Source organism: Diceros bicornis, chromosome 32 (assembly GCF_020826845.1).
Source record: "Diceros bicornis minor isolate mBicDic1 chromosome 32, mDicBic1.mat.cur, whole genome shotgun sequence".
Lineage (NCBI taxonomy): Eukaryota > Metazoa > Chordata > Mammalia > Perissodactyla > Rhinocerotidae > Diceros > Diceros bicornis.
This window is the reverse complement of record NC_080771.1, coordinates 8,405,763-8,432,038: the sequence shown is the minus strand read 5'-3', so window position 1 is coordinate 8,432,038 and position 26,276 is coordinate 8,405,763. Positions and strand designations below refer to the sequence as shown.

Genomic DNA, 26,276 nt, shown 5'->3' with positions numbered 1-26,276 from the left:
GGGGCCTGCCCAGTAATAGAAGCTGTGTTAGAAAGCACACACATTTCTCCCCCATCTCTGTTTATTTAGGGTGGCGTTGGGGGTGGTGGTGGGTAATGCTGCTGATGGAGATTCTGGGTTGTGGGCGAAAGCTCCTCCTCTAGGTCATCTTTGACCTTGACTCTGGTTGTTACCTAATAGCTCTGGTACCCTGAGCAAATCACTTTTCTCTGGGCCTAAGTGTCCTCATCAATAAAAATTGGGCCAATAATAGCCTCTCCCTCTTTAGGTTGTTTAAGTGATGCATGTAAAGTGCCTGGCACATAGTAGGCACTCTATTAAAGGAGGGGGTATTATTGTGGTTCACTGTCAACAGTAGTAGCATTAGAATCGGTACCATTGTCAGTGAAGACACTGAGACTCGGAGGAAGGGAACCTTAACAAGACCCTGCAGTTAAACTAACAGCCTCGCTGCTGTTGCCGGGCTCTCTCCATAGGACAGCTGGACTCTCTGGTTCACCCATCCTGAAGGGCTCTTGCTGTTTATTTTGGCAGCTCTGACATTTCCAGCAAATGTCACCTGTGCCCTGTAGGGCGCCGAGATTTAGAGGTTTTAAGTTTCTCTTCTGGGTGGGACTATGGCATCTCTCTTGGCTCTCAGATAACAGCCTGCAAACACTGCCACTCAATTGGTGTCTTTATTCATACTTGTTGACATTTCCCATGGGGAACTGTTGAAATGAGAGGAAGGGAGGGCTGAGCGAGGAGCCACAGCTTGGTTTTCCTCCAACCAGTGGAGGAAGTGACGGGGTGGGGTCACACTGAATAGAGTGAACAAGGGAACCTTCGCTACGTGGGCTGAGATGCATCGTGCAGTGACTTTGGATAACCCGAGTCCCCTGTCGGGAAATGCAGTTTCGAAGTGGAAAAATAAAAAAGATCAGAAGAAAAGAACAAAGTGCATACAAAGCAAACTGCTAACGGAGGGAAAGTTCTAAGGCAGCCGAAGTGAGAAGCCAGGTGTCTGGGGCAGCCACCTGGCCATGCCCCTGTCCCACTGCCCCGTGCCAGGCCATGCTGTCGGGCCACCAGTGCCTTGAGACAGTCTCTGTTGGCTCCGAGGGTGCTGTAAGCCACAGAAGGTTGTGAAGGGAGGAGAGCCTGAAGTGTGACAGCACCAGGGCAGCCCAAGGCAGGGCTGCGTGGAGGATATCAAAGCATCTCTTTCAGGGTGGCTCTGGGGGGCTACTGGGATACGGGGAAGGGGCCCCCGGGAGGGGTACAGTCAGCACCTTTCCTTGGACATAGGGCAGAGCCACTCTCCAGAATCTTCAGTTACCAGGTGGAGATGAGAATGCTGATTAACAGAGCTGAAGGCTGCCAGGCCCATCCGGGTCCTGCCCTGGTGCTCAGGGCCCGGTGTGCAGAAGGCGATGGAGAGGCAGGGCCTGTGGGAGCCGGGCCCAGCTCAGCAGCCCAGCCAGTCGGATTTGATGCTTCCGAACTTGACGCTCTTCAGACTTTGGTTCTCCAACTTCAGGTAATACGCACCCTTGAAGAAGTAGCTGTGACCTGGGATGAGAAAGAGGAGAGGCTGTGACCACCCTAAGCTCAGACATTATGGCACCTGGAAGGTTCTTGGGAAGCTTTGAGAGTCTGCCTGCCATGGGGAAGAAGCTTTTAAACGAGGGAAGACCTCTCTGAGGCTGGAGGAAGGGAAATGGCTGTGGATGAAGCTCTTTGGCTGCCTGTTTCTTCATCTTTAAGATGAAGATAAAGATGCCAACCTCTTAGGGCTTGTGATGAGGATTAAATTAGATAACATATGCTGTTATTAACATAAATAACAGTACTCTGCTGAGCCAAGCACCAAACTAAGCACTCTCCATCTACCAAAGGTGTCAAACCTGGGGGCTGCTAGCCCTATCAGGCCCATAGCGGGGTTTTATTTGGCTCACATAAGTTTTTTGTTTTGAATTCTGAATAAAGTTGCCAACATGTAGACATCTGGAAATTTCACATAAAAATACAGATTTCTCACTTCCTTTTAAAAGAGCTAGAACATCTAATAACCCCAGCCCCCATTCTTGCAGGGCAGCAATCATCAGAAGCAGAGAAGTAACCGTCCTCTGTAAATGAGCCATGTGCTCGCTGGTTCACCACAAACCCCACCACTGCCTATTGTCTGCCTTGCATGCTTCATTCATCTGTGCTACTAGCCTGGCCCCTAGCGGCTCTGGAATTTGTGACTCCTGATATACATGATCTCATTTACTTCCTTTGAAACCCTTGTACATAGTAGGTGCTCAAGATGTTTATTCCTGAAGATAACCCTTAAACTAGCACCTGATTGTACAGAGCTTTTTCTTGCACATGTAAGACCTTTTGCCACTGGAAGTTAGGGCCATGTGCTTAGCATAAGAGAGGGGCTCAAAAAAGTCTTTGTGGAATTTAATTGACATTTCCTCTAAAAAGCCAGACTGGACTCATTTCCAGGGCCCTAAAGAGCTCACAGAAGCCTCCTCAGGAATATGGCTTTCAAACTCTAAATTCTACCCCTTGATGATACTGGTTGTGTTTCATTCAGCAAAGGACCAGAGGCAAATTGAGTTCAGTGGGGGATCTGCCATATCAGCGACAGGGCATGACAATTTGTCCTGTCTCAAATGGAGCCATCGCTCTGCTAATGGGCGGCAGTCACAAGGCCTCTTGTGGAACCCAAAAGGACCTGGATCAAACCCCAGAATGAATCCAGGGCACAGAGCCCATGCTCCAAGCCCCGGGCAGGCCTCCCGCCCACCCCTCCCTGGCTCTAGGCCCTGCAGCTGTGAGGGGCCTTTCTGGGTCTTACTGCCTGGAGCCGGCTGAGTGAGCAGAGGTCAGGGGTCTGGACGCCTTCCCAGCCCTGGGCTGAAGGGGCTGGTTTGTTTTCCCCGGCGCCCCATGCCTTCCTGCACAATGAGGGAGTGTGTGCTTGCGAGAAGCAGGGCCCTGGCTGGGGGCGGGGAGTCCTAGAAAGCGGACGAGGCCTGGGTAGCTCACCACCCCCCTGCAGGTCCACCACGGCGTCCAGGTTATCAGGGATGGCGTTCCAGGCGTCTGCAATGAGCTTGGGGAAGCCAGGATCCATTTTCTTCTTCACCTCATTGTATCTGCAAGGAAGCGGACATGGTAAACCAGCAGGGCCTCCCTAAAGGCCAGCCACCCAACCTGGATGGGAGGGCCCAGCTGGTGGCTCCTGGGTGGGCCTGGGAAACCAGACCTAGCCCTTCAGGGAGGCAGCCGGCTGGAGTGGAAGGGCAGGGCTCAGACCTGGGTCTGAATCCGAACTCCACTACTCACTAATTATGTAACTGTGGACAGTCTAGTAAAAACGTGCAATTACTGCTAACAGTCAAGCAGTGTGTTAACCACTTTCCACGTATGTCCTTTCTCATTCAATCTTAAGACAAGCCTATGACACAGTTATTACCGTAAAACCCACTTTACAGACCAGAGGCTTAAAGGGGGCACCCAGCTTCTCAGTGGTTGTCCAACCCAGGCCTGCCTGGTTCCAGGGCTGCAAGTTGTTCTCTGAGCCTCAGTTTTCCCAGCTGTAAGATGGGGTTGTATTTAATTTATTAATTAATGTACGTATGAAATAAAATAACATATGCAAAGTGCCTACCCCCATATCTGGTACTTGGTAGGCATTTGGGAAATATTAGTTCCCTTACAAACTCTGATCCCCACTGCAGTAGGAGGAACACTGGACTAGGAGCCCAGGGACGGGGTCCTGCCTGTGATTCTTTCACTGGGTGGGCTTGGACAAATGGCTGCTTTTTCGTCTACCAAGTGGAGATGACAGTCTGCGTGCTGGGAGATGATCTCGGCTGGGACAGCGAAGTGGCCGTGCAAGGTGGTGCATGAGCCCATGTCCTGTTAGTCCCAGGATGAACCTCCCGCCACAGCAGTGCTGGCTGCAGCTCTCAGGGCACACGGTTATCCTGGGTCCTGCCTTTAATTTGGCAGGACATGGACAGTCTGACTTCATACTTTGAGTATTAGTTGGCATATTCTTCTTCCTGGCTGGCAATACCTCTGTCTTTTTAATTTGGGGGAGAACTCTTTTTTTTTTTTTTGGGAGCAAGATCAGCCCTGAGCTAACATCCATGCTAATCCTCCTCTTTATTTTTGCTGAGGAAGACCGGCCCTGAGCTAACATCTATTACCAATCCTCCTCCTTTTTTTTTTTTTTCCCTTTTTCTCCCCAAAGCCCCAGTAGATAGCTATATGTCATAGTTGCACATCCTTCTAGTTGCTGTATGTGGGACGCGGCATCAGCATGGCTGGACAAGCGGTGCGTCAGTGCGCACCCGGGATCCGAACCCGGGCCGCCAGTAGCGGAGTGCGCGCACTTAACCGCTAAGCCACGGGGCCGGCCCTGGGGGAGAACTTTTTAACTGTTGATGTCATTTCGATCCCTTCGCTTCTCCACTTACTCTCACCCTCTTCATTATTCTATAAATATCTAATGAACTCCCACCGTGTAGCTGTGGATATTGCAGTAAACAAGATAAAGTCTTGCCTTTGTGGCGCTAATTTTCTAGACAGGTCTGTGTTTGAATGCCATCCTGGTGACAGCCAGAAGTTCCTCTGCAGTGACTCGTCGTGGCTTTTCTTCCCCATGGCCAGTCCAATGACCTCCACCCTAGAGGCCAACAGCTTCCCCTAGGAGCTCCCTTCTACAGGCTCTTCCCCCTCTGCCCCTCACCCTGAGAACTGCCAGAAGAGCCTTCCTGAATCCCAGCTCCCTCATAAGACTTCTTACAGAACCTGATGTGCTTCCTCGTGAGCCGGGACACCAAAACCAGGTTTCCCAGCTCAAATACCCAGCATTCCATCCACATCAGCCCCACTGACCGCTCAAACTACATCCTCTGTGTGGGCGTGATGATGGCTGAGAGCCGTGTCCTTGAACTCGCCCTCACTTCTTTCTCTACCCACAGGAGGGGGGGAGGGCAGGAATCAACCTCATTTCACAGATGAGGAAACTGAGGCTCAGAGAAGTGAACCCGTTTGCTCCCAAGTTCTTTTCCTTCAGGAAGAACACAACATCGTGGCATCAGAAGATGCTGGCTCTGAAGGGGACCATGTCTCTTCATTTTCCTCTGTGTCCCAAGTCTCCTCTTACAGTGTTTCCCACTCACTGGGACACTGTTTTGAACGGTTTCTCTGTGACACTCTGTACTTCTCTGTGGCTGCACAAAGTGCAGTGTAGAGCAGGTGTTAAGAACACAGACATTTGTGTCCCAGCTTTCCACGGGTGTATCCTTGAGGCACTTCAGCCTCAGTTTCACATCTGGAAAGTGGGGCTAATAATAGTATCTACCTTAAATGAGAAATACAGGTGAAAGGCACAGCCTCAGGCCTGGGATGTGGTACAAGGCCTGTCAGGAGACCATCAATATTTTATTCAAATGTGCTTACACTCTTTCCCTGCCTCTACCGTAAGCTCCATAAGGCAGGAGTGACTGTTTCTTGACCCCAGTCTTCCAGCACCTAGCTAAGTACCTGGCACATAGGAGATAGTGAATATATATTTGAGGGCTTAGTGGAAGCTTCCAGAAGCAAAGGCTGAGCACTCCCTGGCACAAACTAGGGAATGGCCAGGCTGGAGGCAGCTGCTCATCCTCCGTCACTCTGGGGCTCTCTCTCCTTCTCCAGCAAGGAGGTCTCTGGGGCCTCTGCAGACTGTACCCCAGGACCAGCATCTCAAGCTCATTAACCACCTCTCCCGGGAGAGAGGTCTGTGTCCTTTGGAAACCCAGCCCAGAGCCTCTGATGGGGCCTTCAGCTCTGCTGCTTTTAAGGAAGTGTCACAGAGCTCCCTCTGTAGAGCAATCTATCCCTCTCGGACCCTGGCTTTGGGACGCGGATTGTTGCAGAAAAGGACTGGGAGGCAGACAACTCTGCCCGAAACTCAGCAAGACACTGCTACAGCCTGAGTGTGTGTGTGTGTGTGAGTGTGTTGTGTGTGCACTCATGTTCACACACAGACACGTCTGTTCCTGTATGTTTACATACACAAGGTGCATCAGAGGGTGATCATAAAAGTCCTTCCAACACCATGATTCAAAGACACTAGGGTTCTTTGATTCTACGATCCACTTTTCTGAGAAGCTGTACCTCTCACTGTCCACGATTCTAAGATTTAGAGATCGGAGCGCCTACCATGCTGAGATGCCATTCGCACTACATGCGTGTGCCTGGAATGTTCCGGAGCCTGTGGGTGGAGAGCCCGCTCCATGGTTTCCTGGCTGACTGTTTTCTTTCTAGAGGCTTGAGATATCAATCAGCTTAAGTTGCTAAGTATCTTAGCAATATGTCTGGAATTCCACCCTGACACAGGCGGCCTGCGACGGACACAGCTTCTGAATGCAGGGCAGCCAGGGGTGAGAGGAGGGAAGGGGGAGAAGAGAGGGGCCCTGGGAGGGAGGCAGGATTGATTCAGGGATGGCAGACGAGGGGCCCAGATGCAGTGGCAGCCACAGGAGGAACGTGGGACGCTAGGAGGGAGCGTGGTGGAAGTCACGCAACCACTCCTTCCCCACTGACCAAATGACCCTGGAGGGTCCAGTGTGGGGGCACAGGGTTAGAGGATAGGGGACGCAGTTAAATCCTGCTCTGTGGGCAACACACTTACATATAAATAACTTAGGCAAGTTGTTTAATTTCTTTGGGCTTCCGTTTCCTCTTCTGGGAAATGGGAAGAATTATAATCAAACTCCTGAGGTCTGGGCTGCCTCTCGCTGACCATTCCTGGATACGGGGCTCCCTGACCCCTAGCCTTGATCATGGCCTCTCAGAGTTGAACCCTTTTTAGATGACCTGGAGCAGAGAGCTACCTGCTTCCAAACTGGGCCCCTGCCAGCCTGCGCCTACAGCCACTGGGCCTGCTGCAGACGTGCCTGTTGAGAGTGCCTACTGCTGCCAGTGGGGCCTGAATGGGATGCCGGCTCCTGTGGGCAGCTGGTGCCCCCATCTTTCAGTCTTCATCATATTTTGCCCTCTGCCACCCCTGCCTCCATTCCCATCTCTTGGGACCCCGCTATCTCAGGTACAGTGTAGAATAGTGAAGAATAGCACATTCTCTGGGATCCAGAATTCCATGGTTCAAATCCCAACCCGCCATGATTCGGCTGTGTGACTTTAACCTCTCTGAATGCAGGTTTCCTCATCTGTAAAGTGGGAATAATAATAACACCCACCTCATAAAGCCCTGGAATAGTGTCTGGCACATAGGGTCAGTAGTAGCAGCTATTATCTTTATTTTTATTACTCCTTCTTTAGTGAGTCATCCCAGAATGTGAGGCTCCAGATCAGACAGATAGGGGCCTGACCAAAAGATTTCTGAGAAGGGAAAGGAGGTTCTAACCAGAATCGTACAGCAACGTACACAAGGATGATTCATCCTTTGGTGACTTCTGGGAGGGGCTGCAGCCCTGGCAGGTTAGACACCAGAGAGGGGCATCCATGGCCCAGTCCTCCGACCCTGACCCAGGGCGGGCCTCTATGTCCCTGAAGCCGGCTGTGCTGCCTTCCTTCCCACCTCCCTCCCTTACCTCCAGAACTTGTCTCCAGCAAAGATGTACGTCTTCTTATTCTTGCTCCAGTTAAAGGCAGCGTCCACTCGTTGAACGTCGGGGGGAAGCCCCAGGCTGGTCAGCGGCTTGGGGTACCCTCGCTCCAGGGTGCTGGCAGAATAGACCCAATATTCATTCCCTGCAGTGGAAGCAAAGGCGTGTTGGCGACTGGTGCTGAACTCCCCAGGCCGGCCTGTTCCTCCCATCACCCGTGCGCCAGGGACCCCACTGTGGCCATTCTCCACGGGCACACAAGTTCCTGCTCCTTCTGGATTCAGTGCCCAGAACAGGGCTCACATACATGGTCTTACAATTGGGTATAGAAGGTGCCTGGCCCAAGAGGTAAGTGGGGGCTGAATCCAGCCCCTGCTCCACTCACCAAGCCATGCACTCTAAGTGTCAGGCCTGCCATGAAGAAGCATCTTTTTCTAATTTGCACAAAGGTGACCTGTGGGCCAGTAGCTTCCCTGGCCACAGCCCAGGATGATTCTGGGTTGGAGGAGATAGGGGGCCGGATGGCGGAACATGTGCCCACAGTGTTGGCCGAGCCTTCAGCTCCTCCAGGAAGCCACCCCTGTGCCCCCACCTCAGACCAGGGCAGGGACGCTGTGGGTCCTCCCTCCCCCATCACAGCCCTTACTGCCCTCCCTCCTAATAGCCTGCTTTTCTGTCTCCCCCATTACTTTGTGAGCTCCAGGGGGGCAGGGGCTGGATCCCTGGTAGGTGCTCAAATAAATGTTGAATGACCAGGGTTTCCCAAACATTAGCCATATGACCCTACCTTGATGATTTTTACCACTTATGGAAACTTCCTGGACTATTATTTACTTAGTATTTTGCTGTCAAGGAATTCACTTTGAAAGCTATAGAAATAAATTTATTTTAAACATTAGAAATGAAAACAAGTTTTTAAAAAATTCTAACTAAAAATGTTGTGTACCAAAGGCTCTAGCATTAGAAAGAGACACCAGCACTAAACTGTAATTTTCCTTCTAGAAGAGGAGTCAGAAGAATTAAAAAAGAACGAAAAGGAAATGAAACCTTCACTCTGTGAGTCAGTGCTATCTGATGCTGAGTGTCTGAACCGATCTCCCAGACAAATCCCACGCTTTCGGAAATGATGGTTGAAAGAATGGATCCATAAAGGAGAGGACGCACCCACAGGTGCACAGGAACCATGGTGCAGAGCCCCGTGGGGCCTGGGGCCAGAAAAGACCCTTCCCACACACCTGCGAAGAACACAGCTTTCTCCTCCTGTGGGGCCTCGTACACAGCATCGATCTTTTCCGGGAGCTCAGGCCAGAATGTGGCCACTAGCAGGGGCCCAGTGGGCTTGTCACGTGGTGTCACTGTCCGCCAAATGAACCTGGGGGCGGAAGGGGACACAGGAAACCACACCTTCAGTCACTCTGCAGCTGTAACCACACGTGCCTCTCTAGGCCCAGTCAGACACATCCCAGCGAGGATGCCCTGGGATGGGGAGTTGAGATCAAAGGAAGTTTGGAGAAGGACTGCAGAATGGGCAGAGCCCCCTCTGCAAGATGCTACAGCTGAGAAGCAACTTCTTTGGTCCTCTTCTGCTCCCTCCTCCAGGAAGCCTTCCCTAACTACCCTCTGTCCATACTGTGCTCCCCCCTCCTCTGAGCCTCTCAAAATCGACAACCCTGAGTAGCTGGAACAGTAGTTTGTTTGATTGTTTCCTAAGTGTCTTATCTCTCCTACTAGCTTAGAAGCCAACTGAGGCAGGGGCTAAGGGCACTTAAAAGCACTTCCTGAATTGGAATGGAATGGATTTGTGCACTCTGTCAAGAGTCAGAGCTGTCATTTATTGAGGGCCTACTAAGTGCCAAGTACTTCATGTGCCTTGTGAAATGTGATGCTCACAATATTGTAAGATAATAAGCATTCTTGGTGGTCTACCCAGCATCTACTACCTATTTATTTCCCTATCATCCTGCCTCCCAGAACTCTCATGTTTATGATCCATGCTTCCCCACCGGTGGACCCAATCCCCAGTGGGATTAGCTTAAGCCACTGGGTCTCAGAGTAGGATCCCCAGAGCAGCAGCACCAGCATCCCCTGGGAACTCAGACATGCAAATTATTGGGCCCACGTGAGACCTATGGATCAGACTCTCTGGGCTTGGGGCCCAGAAATCTGTGTTTTAACAAGCCTTCCAGATGATGCTAATGCATGCCAAATTTGGGAACCGCTGGTCTAAGCCTGGCCAAGCTCAGCATTCCCTGGCAACTGTTACTGATTCACCACTTGTCATGTGATTTATGTTGGCACAATAAGATTGAACAGATAGACCTGTTCACATCTATTTCACATCTGGAGATCTCTCTCTCTCTCTCTCCTGCTGGATGTAGGCAAGGAAGCCTGTAGCCTCAATTGCCACCGGCAGCCATTGTGTGACCATGAGGGACCCAGTCTTAGGATGAGGTCAAGGCAGAGGATGGCAGCGGACAAAGACCTCATCGAGTCACTGACCCTCCTTCTGCCCCTGGAGGCAGCCCTACCCCTGGACCACGTGAAAGTAATTTCTCTCCATTGTTTACGCTGGTTTGAGTTGGGGTTCTCTGTTACTTGGAGCCAAAACATCGTGACACAGGAAGGTATCACCATCCTTATTTGGCAAATGAAACTCAGAGGGATTATAGTATGATCAGGATTCGAATCCAGATCTGATGCCAAAGTCTGAGTTTAATCATCTTCCTGTATTGCCTTTTTCATCCCCTCAGTGCCTTGCACTAATTTTGGCACAGGGATGGTGCTTAAATATTTACTGATTAATTCAATGAGCCCATTAAACACGCATCAACTTCCTTTTGAAAGTGTGACTTGTCAGGCCAGGGAGGGCTCCAACCTGGGCCTGGGCTCTGCACCCCTTCCTGGGTCTACAAGTCTCAGATGCACACGTGTGGTCAGGGCTTCCATGATGGGAAGTGCTCCAGGCTGAGGACGGTGCAGGGAAGGAGGCCCCCTGACTCACCTCTCCCCCATCCCTGTGATGAGGGCTGCAGGACAGCATCGGGATCTATTGTTACGCATCCTGGTTTGGGCTTTGGAGGCCTGGTGGTACCTGACTTCTCATTGCATTTTGAGTCTCATCTTTCTCTCTGCATTCTTGCCATCTCCCTGCTGGCATCTGCCCCTCAGCACCTAGCCCAGGGCCTAGAGCAGAGGAGGCCCTTCACAAAAGTTTACAGAACATCTTCCAGCCTCACCAGGCTCTCCGTTCCTCCCTGTGTAAGCCAGGAACTTTCACAACTCGATGGCTTTGCTTTTGCAGTTCCCTGTCTCAAACACCCTCCCAACCTGTCAGCCCTGTCCATCCGAATCTGCTTCCTTAAAGGGCCTGCTCACGTGCTGCTTTACCTGTGGAGCCTTCCTTGACTTGGATGTGCTCATAAAAGCATTTTGCACGTGCTTCTGCAAGCACGTCTCTTCCATTCTGCCGTGTATACTGTCAGCTCTCTATGCCTCTGTTTCCCAAACCAGGCTAGGGATGCTCAAACTTTAATACGCATCAGAATCATTGGAGGAATTTGCTAAAGTGCAGATTTCTGGGGCCCAGTCCCAGAGATTCCAGTCAGAGGGCCTTGGGGTGGGTGCACAAACCCACATTTTTTACCACTTGCACTCTAGGTGGTTCTGGGGTAGGAGGTCCATGGACCTCCCTTTGACAATATTGCTCTAGGCATTAAGCAGCCCCTCTGCCCCCAGCATGCCACCCCCACCCCCAGCTCCTAAAGCCTAGCAAAGTATTTAGCACAGTACATGCCAAATAATGATTTGTCGATAATAATAGCTAGTATTATTGAACATACTCTGTGCGTCAGGCATTGTTCTAAGCACTGAGCTCATCTAATCCTTACAACAGCCCTATGAGATGGTGGGAATATTAGTCCCATTTTATACATGAGGAAATTGAGGTACAAAGAAGGTCCCTAATTATCTTCCCTAGGATCATGCAACTAGCAAGTAGCAGGTCTAAGATTCTAACTCAGGCAATCTGGCTCCAGAGCCCACTCTGTCAACTACCACACTCTATGAAAGGATGGATGGATGGATGGATGGATGGATGGATGATGAATGAATGATGCATAATGGATGGATGGATGAATAATGGATGGACAGATGGGTGGAAAGATGATGGATAGATGGATGGATGATGGATGGATGGTGATAGCTTGATAATGGAGAATGGATGATGGATGATGGATGGATAGATAATGGAGGGATGGATGGATAATGGATGGACGAATGGATGGATAGATGATAGATGAATGGATGGATGGGTATACGCATGTATGTATGGAGAGATGATGGATGGACCCTTTAATGCAGTCTTGGATACCATCTGCCATTCTCCAGGAGGGCTAGGCCAGTTGTGTGAGTCTCAGCCCTTGGTTGATTGAGTGGGGGTCTTTATGGCACAAAGGATACCGCCTCTCTCTACCCTGTGGTTACTTGCTCCCCATATATTATAGAAGAATTTGACCATCTGAGGTCAAGAACACTCCAGGAGAAGGCCTGCGGCAGCCTGGATTATTGTCCCCAATTCTTCTCTCCATCCCTATTTTTGAGTTATGCATCCACATGCGTTTCCATGTGACTCTGCACTACCGCCCCCTAGAGTAGGTGCTGCGCTTAACCATGTGATTTGCTTCAGTCACGGGAGTGTTCTCAGATGATGCAAGGTGAGGCTTTCAACGTGCTTGTGTGGTTTGATCTGGCCTCTTGTGCTTGTCATCTGTTGCAAGCAGCCGCCAATCCCAGGAGAAGGAGTGACATGCAGAGCATACTTGAACCCAAACTACGGCCCCAAGCCAAGACACCTAGAAGACCCCTAGACTAGGAGAGAGCAAAAGAAATGCCTTTTGTGGTAAGCCGCCGAGATCTGGAGGCCGTCTGATATGCAGCAAAAACGGTCTAATTCAGGCCATTCTGAGAAGCCCCCAGTGGGTCCTTGAGCAAGGGGTAAGGGCACAAGAATAACGGGCCAGTGGCAGAGGACACAGGGCAAGGAGGGCAAGAGGCAAGCTCCCGCACTCACCGGTCCTTGAAGAAGAAGATCTCCCCACGGATCTGAGAGATGCCATCAAAGACGATGTCCTGCTTGCAGATCTCAGGAGTGACCGGTCCCAGCGTGGGGGTGGGGCCAGTGCCAGCGCCAGTGTCAGGGGAGCCCCCTGGAGGAGGACACCTGACCTCAGACTCCTCCCAGCTCCAGGGGTTCTCCCCACCTGGCTGAATCCCCAGGGCTGCCCACCCAACCTGCTAAGAGTCAGAAGAAACAGTATTCTGGCTTTAGTGTGAACCCGGGTAAGATAGGGACGAAGCCTGGACACGGAGAGAGGAGAGTGAAGAGACACCGGAATCCCGTGGCACTGTTATAAATGCTCTTCATCGACATCACCCACCCCAGTCCTCTCTATACCCCTGGAAGGTAAGCACCATTATTACTCCCGTTTTACAGATGCGGAAACTGAGGCCCAGATAGGCTGAGTGACTTGCTCAATGATTCAAACCCAAAGCTCAGGTTCTCAAGCCAACAGGAGAGTCAGGGCAGTCAGGCCACTCGTGTGTCCAGCACTGGGGTGTGGCACTTTCTCAAGTCTTCCTTCCTGTCCTCCTCAAGATAACCAGCCACAGTTTACAGATAAGGAAACTGAGTCCAGAGAGGTAAAGACTTGCTCAATCTGTCGCAGCTGGTGAGTGATGGAGGCGGCACTGAAACCTGCAGCCTCTCACTCGATTTCAGCTTCTTTCCCAAGTCCCGTGTCCCCAGGCCTCGTCACTCAAGCACCCCCTCACTATTCTGGTTTGGTCCAGGTACCGCTTGTACCATCGTATATCTACTTTTTCAAAAAGCAGACTCACTCTAGTCTCATTGGAAGCACTAATAAATAAATCATTGGTTTCAAGCACTAGTCGTATCGTGTCTATTACACATTAAAATAAAAAGAATCGTTATGAAAACCAGAAACTTTCACCCCTGTATCATTAAGGTCACTCCACACGCTGGGAAATTCTATCCTGTACTGAGCTAATTCTCCTGGATTCTAAACCTAACTTGGTTATTAAACTGGGTGACCTTGGCCCAGAAGGGTTACCTTTCCCAGGCCTCAGTTTACTCGTTTAGAAATGAAGAGCCCATTTTTGCCCCTCCGGTCTCACTCTGGGGAGCCAAGAGGGGCACGGATACTGGTGTTATTTGGAAAGGAAAAGGACCGCCCAAGGGTCCCCTTGGAGTGTTGCTCTGACACCCCTGGACCAGGTCAACTCTCCCGCCTCCTGCCCTGGTCTCCTGGCAACCTGGATAGATGGGACTTTCCTGGTTCCGCCCCCTGGGCCTCCATCCCAGGCTGCATGACCCCCCAAGACCCCCGCCCAGCCGCCCCCAAGCCGAGGCTTACCGTAGAGCTCTTGAATGCCCTTGATGTCATCGTTGGACAGGCGGAAGTGCTTGGTGTAGGTGTAAATGGGCGCCATCAGGGCTCCGGGGTCCTGCGAGTGCTCCAGCCCCATCGCGTGGCCAAACTCGTGGGCTGCTACCAGGAACAGGCTGTACCCTGAGGGCCGCAGGGAGGGGAGGAGGCAGAGAGAGAGGGAGAGAGATGAAAGAGGACTCAGGACCCGGCCTCGGTGATGGAGACTTTTGAGGACACCCCCACGGTGGGGCTGAGAGCCCTGGAAGTGGCGTGTATTTATTCATTCTGGAATGAACAGACTATACCCATTGCTCTCAAGTAGGGTCAGCCACAGTCCCCTGGGCCCTTTCCAGGGCAGGCTGCACGTGTGCTATCGAGGAGGAGAACAAGTAGCACCTCCAAATCCCCTGCCTGAAATCCCATTTGTTGAAAATCATGCTTTCTGGCTTTTTGTGTTTCTGTATAAAGACTACAGGTGAAACCTGCTCCGCAGGGTCTCCAAAGAGGTAAGAGAGAGGGGACAGCCTGGCCCCGCGAGTCCACCATTCCTGCCCCAGGGAAGCAATAAAACCATTCCCATTCCCTCAGACAGCGGGCAAACCCTGTGTCACACCCTGTCATGGGTTGAATTGTGTCCCCGCAAAAGATGTCTTCAAGTCCTAACCCCAAGTCCCTGTGACTGTAACCTTATTTGGAAACAGAGTCTTTGCAAATGTAATTAGGGTATAAGTTAAGATGAGGTCATACTGGAGTAGGGTGAGCCTGTAATCCAAGGTGACCTGTGTCCTTATAAAAGAGAAGACACATAGGGACGAACACATAAGGCCGTGCAGCGTCAGAGGCAGAGAGAGGAGCGATGCAGTCTTCAGAGGGAACTACCAGAGGGGGCCCTCCCGACACCTTGATTTTAGACTTCGAGCCTCCAGAAGCCTAAGAGAATAAGTTTCTGTTGTTTTAAGCCACCCAGTTTGTGGCACTTTGTTAGGGCAGCCCGAGGAAAATATACACCCCCGGTGCCCCATGCCAACTCTGGAGCCTTAAACCATTCAGGCAGATGGAGAGCCCACCTCTGGGTAGAAGCTGGAGCAGAGAAGGTAACATCAGGATATGTCCTAGTGTGGCATTGGCAGGAAATAAGAAAAACTTATCTGGCCAGGCTCTGTCAGCTGACATTCTCCAAATTCCATCGCATTATGAGTCAAAAAGAAGGAAAGTGGCAGAAAGAGGGGCTGACCTAATTCAGGCCGGCCCTGGACCAGCCCTCTCACCTGGCCATCTCGGGCCGTCGGCGAGCCCAATGACCCTGGGCCCTGCAGACTGGAGTAGGCACAGTGCCCCGAGCACCTGCTCACTGCACTGACCACACAGTAAGGTCATGGTCTGTTTCCTGGTCCCTCTCTCGCCCCAGCCCGGGAGTCCTGGAGGGCAGAGAGCTGCCCCAGCCGGCTGTTCCCTCAGCACTGACCAAGGACCACCATCCACAACTTGGCAAAGCATGGTGCCGATGGGGCAGGGAGGGCTCTGGGGCTCTCCTGTGCTGCGTGGAGGGAGGTGCTGGAGCAAGGATGAGGCCACTTCTGTTTTCCTCTCTTCTCCTGCCCACCCAGCTCCTGGAAGGCAGCTCTCCACTGGAGTGGGCATGCCTCTTAGGAGAATCCTGTTTCTGGAGCGGGGTACTCTGTGCCCAGCACTGAGACACTCTGGAGTAGTAACATCCCCACCCAGAGCGGGGTAGAGCAGGAAGGGAAGAGTAGTATCTCCTCAGGAGGGCTGGTTCCCACCCGGGAAGCAGGTACCAGGGTGGATGGGGTCTTATGCTGGAGGCCATGTCTCTGCCCGAGTGGGCAGGGCCTAAGCAGGGCACCTGCCTCCACAAGGGACGGGCAGTGTCTCTGCCAACTGGTGGGTCTAGAGCAGGCAGTGTTCCCGCCACGGACGGGCAGGGCCTCCGCCAAGACAGTGTCCCTCCCAGGGTAGGTGGGTGTCTCAGAGGCAGTGTCTGTGCCTGAGATGGGTGAGGACTCAGGAGGGTCTCCAGGCCAGCTGTGTGTGTGGGGCGGGTGTCTGGTGTCTCCGCCCACTGGCCAGTGCCCTGTACCTTGGTCGGGGCAGAAGCCCCACTTGCGGTCGTCGTCGTAGTTGGCTGTGGTCGCGCACCACATCTTCCCGTCACTGCGGCCCGCGCTGGTGCAGCTCTCGTGCTTGTTGCCCAGGAAGGTGAAGGGGAAGATGCAGGGGGCACCTTCCGAGTTCCCACCAACAGTGGACATGGCTGTGGGATTAGGGACATGGGTCAGGGGCAGCGAGGGATCTGAGGCCACCACCAGGGACAATGCATGATGCAGACATGAACAATCATGCTTACTGAGGGTTCACCCAGTCCCGGGCACCAGATCAAGTGCCTAATACACGTCTCACCCCCTCACAATGACCCTGTGCAGTAGGGACTGTGTGTCACCCCTATTTCATGGATGGGAAGACGAGCTCGGAGAGATGAAGAAACTTGCCGGAGCAGATACTGCTAGGAAATGTGAGGGCTGGGATTCAGACCCAGGCAGCCAGATTCCAGAGGTTTAATTAGCCTCCCGTGGATGGGGACAGAGGGGCCAGAGGTGAAGGGGCTGGGCTGAGCTGATGGTGCCAACGCACCTAGACCAGGAGCTCCATCACGCAGGGTCCTGCAGAAGACGTACCTGTCTCCTGCATAAAGCACGTGCTCACTAAACACCTGTCGGAGGGAGGGAGGGAGGGAGGAAGGAAGAGAGGAAAGGAAGGAAGAAAGAGAGGGAAGGAGGGAAGGAAAGGAGACAGAGGGAGGGAGGGAGGGAGGAAGGAAGGATGGAAGGAAGGAAGGAAGAGAGGAAAGGAGGGAAGAAAGTGAGGGAAGGAGGGAAGGAAAGGAGACAGAAGGAGGGAGGGAGGGAGGAAGGAAGAAAGGAAGGGAGTCTTTATTGAAAAATAGACCAAAAGATAGAGATACAGACTAGGACAAAGAAAGGCAGGGAAGAGAGGCTCCAAGGTCAGACAAAGGGAGAGAAAAACGACCGTCAGGGAGGCTGAGACAGTGGGGGTCATTCAGAGAGGGTCCTGGGTGGGCCGGACATTAGGCATCATCAATTCGGCTGAACTGGCTGTTGGTGCCCAATGTCTGTTCCACTTTGGGTGCCCATGCCGGACCAGCTGCTAAGTGTTCTGATTAGGACCCCTGTCCTGGGGAAAGGCGGAGTGGAGGGGGCTCTTGCGGGTTTTCTATCCGAGGGCAGGGTGCTGGCCCCCAGGGGCAGGGGAAGCGGCAACACCCACCGGTCTCGGGGCAGAAGCCGTATTTCTTGTCACGGTCGTAGTCCTCGGTGGTGCCACACCAGCGGTAGCCATCGGTGCGGCCCTCGGTGGTGCAGCTGTTGTAGGATGTGCCCTGGAAGCGGAACGGGAACTTGCAGGGCTGTCCGTCGGCGTTGCCACCCATGGTGAACAGGGCTGGGGTGGAGGAGAGAGGGAGTGCGAATGTGAGAGACCACCCACCTGCCCACCTGAGAATCAGCTGGGCGCCCGTGCGGGCACAGAGCCGGCTGGCCGCCCATCGGACGGTTCACGCCAGTGAAGCTGTAGCTTTGTTCATATATTGAAAACCATCCATACTCGGTAAATTGCTGCTTCCCTGAGCTCCTGGGGAGTATTCCTGCCTCCGTAGCCAAGCTGATACCCCCCAGAATCTCATGGAACCCCCCCAAGCAATAAAATAGTTAACACCTGACGCAGAGCAGGGGGCCTCCAGAACCCAGCCCCAGCCCCGAAGTCACTGTCCACTCTGCCTGCTGGATGCCCACACCATGCAGATGGCTAACTGCATCTCCATGATGGGCAGGACCACAAGAGTTTACCCATTTGACAGACAGGGAAACTGAGGTTCTGAGAGAGCTGTTCCAGAACTGCTCATGGTCACATAAATGGAAGAATTGGATGAGGGTTGTAACCGAAAGCTACAAAACACACTAATCTCAGTTTCTCTTGCTCACTCTCTTTGTCACATACACACACACACATATGCACACATACACGCACAGAGGAAGCTTCACCTCCTTCCAACCCCAGGCGCTTTCCAAGATGGCCCTGCCGTGGTCCCTGCAGGAGAGAGGAGAGGAGGAGGAGCGAGGGAGCGGGAGGTGGGGTCTTTGGGAACCTTTTAATACACACCCTGGGCTCCCACTCTCCTCTCTCCAAGACAGGGACCATGAGGAGAACTCAGGGAGAGAGTGGGATTCAGAGCCCGGGCCTGTCTGCCTTGGGTTCTCCCCCAGCTCCCCTGTCCCCTCACCCACCTCGAAGCTACAAAATGGTGCGCCTCTGGAATTGCCAACTAGCAAAACCACAAGTGCCTAACAAGGACCATCTGTGCACGCCAGCGCCAGAGGTGACCTCACCAGCCCCCCGTTAACTCCACCATGGCCAGAATGGAGCCCAGTCCCTGGCTCCACACCGCAGGACTCGGGGCCCCATATCCTCACAGCTCCCCTCTCCCCAACCAAGACACCTTCTCCTGCAGTGCCAGAAACAAGGAGACTAAGGGAAGAGGCAAAACTGAGGCCAGATGCTTTGGTGGCCTCGGCGTGGGGAAAGGCAAAGTGTTAACCTCAACGGAGGCCAGCCTCCGCCTCTGACCTCCCAGCCATGTATTTCTACCACCCAGGAAGCCCCCATCTTCTCTTAGATTCTGCCCCCAACAAGGATGGAGAGCAGCAGACACTGACTCAGCAGTCAGGAGGGCCTGAGTAACCAGAACCTCTGCCCCGAGATCTGAACACGTGCGTGTTGTGCGTACTTGTGTCTGGCTAAAGACCAAGTCAATGGCTAGTGTCCAAGGCAGGGAAAAACCCTTCCCAAACTCATGAAATTACAGCTGTTTCCACTTCATTATCAAGACATTCTGTTCCAGTCACAGGGGTTGACACAGAACGTTAACGCCACCTGAATCTCTACTGGGAAATGCAATTGTTCAATATTTTTGCTTAAAAATTTCTAACTTATTAATGGTCAGTGGCTTGCACTCTTACTTAATACAAAGTATTACGTGAGCTTCGGTACTAGAAGCGTAAACAAGGACACAATTAACTCGCTATTTGTTTCTTTCCTTCTGACAAGATGGCTGGTGTTCAGTGTTCAGGTGCAGCGGGGTGAGAGAGATTCAGAAACACATAAAATTGCGGCCAGAAGGACAGAGGCATATGTGCATCAAGCAGTCTGTGTGGGATGGGGAAGAAAGGAGTATTTAGAAAAATTTTTGGACTGGCTCCCATTTCCCCCAAATTTTCTGGGCTTTCCATCTCTAAAACCATCAAATATGATGACCTGATCGAGTATGAAGTTATACGTACTGTCTTCTTATGATTTACAAGTATGAAGTGTCAAGGATATATTAAAACAGGATTGAGTGTGTATGTCAATACCCTTACCCCTTTTTAAGAATTTTCCCTTTATATGGCTTCAAAATATCTGAAAATTTTATGTCTCAAGGACTGACAAAAACACACACACAAATACTGAGTTAAGTCTAATGCCTTTGCTAAGACAGACGCAGACAGAGAGACAGACAGAGATCAAAAGAGGCAGATGGAACAGCCCCTATGCCCAGACACAGACACACACACATACATACACACTAGCAGAACCAGGAGTGATGGCTAAAATTCACAGGGTCGGTGTCCCCAAGCCAGGCTGGGTACCAGCCTGGGGGTCAACTCTTGCCTCCCAATTCCACTGCAAGGCTTCCGATGCATCCCCAACCCTCTCCTCACACCGATGAACCCTCAATCCTGGCCAGAGTGTAGAGAGCAGTTCTAGAGAGAACCACTGGGCATTTTAATAGTTCTAAGTTCATTCTAACGCATGTTAGAACAAAATAATTTGCACATCAAACCTGTGACTTCACAAATATTATTGCTAATGGTGAGACCTCAAAAAAATGGAATAGATTTAATGAAAGTATTAAGTAAACGGGCATACAAGTGACAGGACGCAGCAGTGGCTCCAATGGGAAGGGTGGGGCCTGAAGGAAGTTGAGGGCACGCTGGTTGACTGGCAGCGCCAGGCCTGGGGAGCACGGAGGGCAGGGTATGGTGGGAAGCCCGGGGACGTGGAGGCTGAGGTGGACGCTCACCTTCGTGGGGGCAGAAGCCGTATTTGCCGTCCTTGTCGAAGTTGTAGGTGGTGGAACACCAGAGGAAGCCGTCGCTGCGGCCCGTGTCGGTGCAGCTGGTATACTCCTTGCCGTTGAAGAGGAAGGGGAACTTGCAGTACTCCCCGTCGGCGTTCCCGTACTTTACACGGACCACTGGGGGCAACACGGGGGAGGTGAACCCCTCCAGGCCTTTCTTTGGAGACCAGGACTCCGACTCACCCAGGGGCGTGGCCTCCCTCCCTCTCCCATCTCTCTGGTCCCATCAGAGCAGATGGAGGTGCCCGAGGTTGCCAGGGAAGCCACAGGCCTAGTTGCTAGAGGACAGGGAGGCATGCAGAGGACTGGAGAGGAGGCTTGGGGCATGTGGATGGTCCCTTCTTACCTTGCCCTTCTCCCAGGGTCCACAGCTCATCGTCGTCAAAGTGGGAGTCTCCCCCAACACCAGGGCCCGGGGCGAAGGCGTGAGCCAGCAGCCCATCCTTGCCATCAAAGGGGTATCCATCTCCATGCTCTGAAACACACCGGGTCTCAGCTTTCAGCTGCCCCAGCTGGGCCCTGACGCCCAGCCACCCCCTAATCCATGGCTGGGGGCCTTTACCACCAAGCATCTGTCCCCTTCCCTGTCCTGCTGGGGTTATCCAGGACTGGGGACACAGCGAGTCAGTAGAGAGTTGCTGACTTGATTGTTACCATCCTGGGGTCTACACTACTCCCTCAAGTCTACAGGGCCCCAGTATCTCTACCTTCATTGTCTACACTACCACTGATGACACTATACCTACCCACACACGTACACTGCCACACCAGTGTCCTCGCCACTCACCCTCACTGTACCCAGCGTCTACACCTTCTACCCTCACGTCCACACCGCCCTTTTAGCCGTACGACCTACCTTCACGTCATACGATCAGCAATATCCACAAAACTAACCCTCATGCCTACTTTGCCACCCAGGTCCATACCACCCACCTACCTGTCTCCATTGTCTCCTCTGCCCTTTACCCACATCACTACACCATTCACAATGTCTACACTACCTACCTTCATGTCTACACTACTGCCAGTGTTCATACCAACAACCAACATGAGACCCTTGACCCCGGGCTCTATTCCACTTGCTCTCATGTCTACACTGCTCCATTGTTTCTGACCCACTCTCATATCTAGAGTTCCTCAGTGATACCAGCATTATCCAATAGAACTTTCTGTGACGACGGGAATGTTCTTTTGCTGTTTAATTCAATAGCCCGTAGCCTCATGAGGCTACTGAGCGCCTGAAATATGGCTAGTGTGACCAAGCAACTGAATTTTAAATTTTACTTAATTCTAACTAATTTAAATTTGGATAGCCTATGTACCCAGCGGCTACCATGCTGGACGGTGCCGGGAGACCACCTGGTTTCTGGTTTACACTGCCTCCAGAGCATACCCAGTGTCACGTCACCTGCCCCACATCAAGCTGGCTCTCCGCTGTCTGCTTCCATCTACACTACTGCAGCGTCTACATCTCCTACTCTCCTATCTAAGCTGCCTTCAGGACCCCCGTGCCTCTCTGATGGCCAGATCACCCCCTTGTCTCTACATGGACCCCCTGGTGGCCCTTCTTCTGCCTACCCCAGCGGCCGAAGTTGATCATGATGTCAGCCTCTCCGTCATGGATGCGAGAAAACCGTAGTGGGGTCACATCACTCCAGACTTGGAAGGCACGAGCAAAGGCACTATCCACCGTCTCGGGGTCCAGATCAGGCGTGTAGCCAATGATCCTGGAGGAGGTAGAAATGCATGTGAGTGTGTGTGGGTGTGCCACGGAGTGTGAGTGTGCATATGCACGTGTACAAGTGTGTATATGCCACTGTGTGCATGTGAGCATGCACAAATGTGTGCAAGGGTGCATGCATGTGCACAAGTGTGCGAAAGCATGTGAGAGGTGCATGAGTTTGTGCATGAACATGTGAGTATGCACAAATGTGTGCGCATGAGTGTGCATGTATGTGCAGGTATATGTGTGTGCATGTTGAGCAGAGCTCACTGGGAGAAGAGCCGGCCCAGAACGCCTTGATGTCCCGTGGAGTCCTAGACCAGCCCGTATCTTCAGGCCCTGTCTCAAGAGTCTCATCCTTCACGTCTGGCTGGGGGTGGGGAGGGGGACATAGGCAGGGGCATAAACAGCGCATTATGGGAAACAGGGCAGAGACCTCATCTTTGGAATCCCTCATGAGCCATATAGAACACAGCTCTCAACCCTACTAACAACCAATGATAACAACTCTATAATATAATATAAAACCCAATTAGCAACCAACCGTCGAGTTCCCTCTGCCTGCCCCAAAGACCCCATCTAATAACAATAATGACTAGTACTTACTATACTCTTACTATATACTGGACACTGTGAAAGCCCTTTATAGATGCGATCTAGCTTAGTTCCCAACTAACCTATGAGGAAGGTTTTGTTTCAGCCCCATTTTGTAGATTGAAAAGCCAAGGCTCAGAGCCCTGGCAAGTCGCCCAAAGCCCCTCAGCTGGTAAGTGTGAGACTGAAGTCCAGGTCTGTGAGACTCCAGTTCCTAAAAACTTTGTGTGCAAACTCCTTAAGGTACCAAGCCCTCATAAGACACCTCCCGGGGCCCACGGAGACCCAGTGTCCAGAGCCCAGGGTCCCCCACCGCCCCGCCTCAGCACCTGTACGTGATCTGGTTTTTGTCCCACTTGGGCTTGCGGGGGAAGAAGTTGTAGTTGGCCACGTCGGGGTTGCCACAGCGCGGCTTCCGCATGGTCTCGATGGTGCTCTGGTCGAGTTCACCCGTCTGGGGGAGCCCAAAGAACTTCTGCATCTTCTTCAGCGTGTCCTTCAGCACAAACAGGTTGCAACTCTCCTTGGGGCAGCCGTAGAAGGTGTTCAGGTATTGCTGGAAGAGACGAGCACCCGGGGCAAGCAGCCACGTTAGGATGGCACAGTTCTGACCAAAGCAGTCAGGGACCCAAGGGCACTGGGTGGAGCGCTGGGTTCCCAAACCAGCTCTGTCACCCGCTAGCTGAGTGACATAAAAACTGTAGAGAGCACAGCTAGGGTGCTTACTATATGCTCAGGCACTGAAGTCAGCAAGTGTTAACTCATCTAATGCTCACGAAAACTCTATCATGTAGATATGATTACTGTCTCCATCATACGCAGAGCACAGAGAAGTTAAGAAACTTGCCCAAGATCACACAGCTCACAAATATCAGAGCTGGATTTGGACCCAAGCAATCCGGCTCCAGAGCCCTTGCTGGGAACTGTAACTCTCTACCACCCTTCTTCATCTCCATCACCTCTTTTAATCTACTAACGGCTGATGACACACGGATGATTTTCCTCACTTTTCTTATAAGGAGATTCAAGGGCTATGTGCCCGGGCTGCAGCAGCAGTCAGATCTGGGTTCAAATCCCGGATCTGCCATCTCCAAAAAGAAAATGGTCCTCTCCTTCAGGAGCCGCACAGCTGGCTCTGCCTAAACTGAGGCCAAAACCAAACAGACCCCTGCAGAGCGTCAGGGACCAACCAACACATTCATTTGTCCCACAAATGTTTTTTGACACCTATCATGTGCCAAGCCCTGCACTGGCGCTGTGGATAAACCGGTGAACACGACAGATGTTTCTAGCCTCTAGGGTTCAAATCCCCAGGTGGGCAGGCTGACGGACCACACATGAATGCAAAATTAAATACGTGATGGGGACTGTGTCGGAACGGTGAAAGGAGCCAGGAGACCTTACTGCAGAGGCCCTAACCTCGTTTGGGGGGGAAGGTAGGAGAGGGTATAATAACAATAACAATGACATAAATAATAATAATGGCTAACACCGAGTGCTTATCATGTGTCATGGACCCTTCGAAGTGTCTAAGGTGACCGCTCCTTTAACCCTGCGACAGGTAGCATCTTTATCTTCAGTCTGCAGAAGCAGCTGAGACTGAGACGTTGTCACCTGCCCGAGATCACTAGGCCGGCTGGTTAGTGTGCTCTCTGGTTTGAAGCCTGGCCCTCCAAGTCCAGAGCCTTCTTCTCAAGCACCCCCCTGCACTGCCTCTGGAGAACGTGGACTTCCACAATGTGCAGAAGGTGTGGGGACCCAGGCAACTTTGTCAGTGCTCTACTGTCACCCCCAACCAAGGGCCACATCACTAGCCGGCCAGCTCCAGACCCTGGAGAAAAGCGGCGCCCTAAAAATGTAAGGTCTCCCAACCCATTTACCCAGAGAGGGCAGAGGCCTAGATGCTGGAAAGGGGGGGTGTCACATCCTGAGAAGGGGTTCCCAGGGTGACCAGAGGGCCTGGGAGTCCTGTCCTGGGCAGGCTGGGGACCAGGCTGAGGAAAATGGGGGTTTCTAGGGTGGCTGCAGCAATAAGAGGGCAGATGCCTCATGGGCTGGAAGGTACACGCTGGGCGTCCCGAGCCAGAGGTGCTTACAGGGGGAGGCGCAGTGTCCTTCCGCTGCCCCCAGCTCCGCCTGTGCAGCACTGAGGTCGTGGCTCCCCTCGAGCCGCCCCTCGAGCCAGGCGCGCGCTCTCGCAAAACAACCTCTGAGCCGCAGCTCGGAGCCGCGCCAAGAGGGAGGGCTCGCTGGCCGCTCTCCGACCCGCGCCGGCTAGGGCCGCCCCCGCCCCACGCGCCGGGGCCCTCCGGTGCCTGCCCCTCCCTCGCCCGCCCGCCGCTTCTCTCCTTCTCCTTCTGTGCTCCGACCCCTTTGGAGAAGCTCAAGGAAACTCTCCGAGGTCCAACCCTGGAACCTCTTGTCCATTGAGCCAGGCGGAAAAGTTGCACTCTCTGCTTCTCCCCTGCCCCAAATATTTGCCAAAAGGTCCTTCGCGTGGTTTGTCCAAGGCCTCTTTCCAGATGTGTGCCAAAGGTTCCCAGAAGGTTCCAAAGGTTTGCCAAGTCCCGCTTTGCCCAGAGCTCCCATCCTCACGTGTGCGAAAGTTTAACCAAATTGTGTGCCAAAGGACCCTCCTCCCAAAGTCCCACAGGAGTTTAAAAAGATCCTCTACCATTTGCAAAAGAGACCACTTTAGGCCTTTTGCCAAAGGCCTACCAAGACGCTTGCCAAGGGCCTTGTTAGCCAACCCCCAGATGTGTCCAAAAGTTGTTTACAAAGCCGCCCCCCTTGCCAGATCCCCCAGATACTAGACAATGTCCCCGTTATTTACAAAAGGGGTCCTTTCCATCTGTTTGCCAAAGCACCTCCTTCCCCTCCCCCGCTTGTTTCTCGCCTCCCTGCCGTGTCCTGAAAGTTGCCAAGTTGTTATCAAAGGCATTCTCCACTTACCAAAGCTCCCCCACGGGTTGCAAAAGAGATTCCTCCTTCAGCTTGCCAAGGACCCCCCAAGCTGTTTACTGAAGGCCCTCCCCCATGCTGTGTGCCCCACGTAGGCGTGGGGGCAGGGGTGGCGGGGAGACCCCCATCCCTTGCCTCCGAAGTTTGTTTAAACTTGGCTGGTTGAGGCCAGCGTAGCAACTCACCACAGCCAACTCTTTGTCCGTTTTAGGGGCGACATCTCCAGGGAACTTGATGATGGGCGACGGCGCGGCGGCGGCGCGGCCCAACAGGCAGCCCAGGACGCAGAGCGCCCGCAGGGGGCCGGCGAGCGCGCCGCGGGCCACTCGCGCCTCGGTCATTGCGCTCCCGGGCCCCGCGCGTCGCCCGGGGGTCGCTGGCTCGGTGTGTGTGGCCGCGTCGCCGCCTGGCTGGCGCCTGCTCCGCCGCGCAGCCTGCGCTCCGAGGGGCCGCTCGACTCGGTGGCCTCGGCTTTGCCCGGCTCAGCGGCGCATGGTCCGGCCCCCGCGCCCCAGCCCGCGCCGCCGCCGCCCGTTCTCGCCGGCGCTGGCAGTCCCTTTGTATGTTTAAAGCCCCAGATGCGCAGCCTCCAGCCGCCGCCGGAGGGAAGTCTGGATGCAGCGGAAACAAGGGAGGGCAGCCGCCAGATGTGGCCGGCTGGGCTGGGAGGGCGCTGGCAGCGCAGGGAGGGAGGGGGGGCGCACTCGGGTCCGCCCCTCTCCGCCCCACTCCTCCGCTCGCCC

At 53.1% G+C, this 26,276-nt stretch overlaps 1 protein-coding gene across 1 annotated transcript; it reads right to left on the bottom strand.

Moving 5' to 3' along the window:
- Positions 1 to 658: 658 nt before the first annotated feature.
- Positions 659 to 26,174, bottom strand: MMP2 (matrix metallopeptidase 2). Its single transcript, XM_058527828.1, has 13 exons — positions 25,719 to 26,174; positions 22,902 to 23,128; positions 21,834 to 21,982; positions 20,602 to 20,730; positions 20,199 to 20,372; positions 17,348 to 17,521; positions 16,143 to 16,316; positions 14,030 to 14,185; positions 12,667 to 12,802; positions 8,834 to 8,970; positions 7,584 to 7,743; positions 3,022 to 3,131; positions 659 to 1,551 (listed from the first exon to the last, which is right to left on the bottom strand). The coding sequence occupies exons 1-13, from the start codon at positions 25,872 to 25,874 to the stop codon at positions 1,448 to 1,450; spliced, it is 1,986 nt and encodes a 661-aa protein (XP_058383811.1). The 5' UTR covers positions 25,875 to 26,174; the 3' UTR covers positions 659 to 1,447.
- Positions 26,175 to 26,276: the final 102 nt, after the last annotated feature.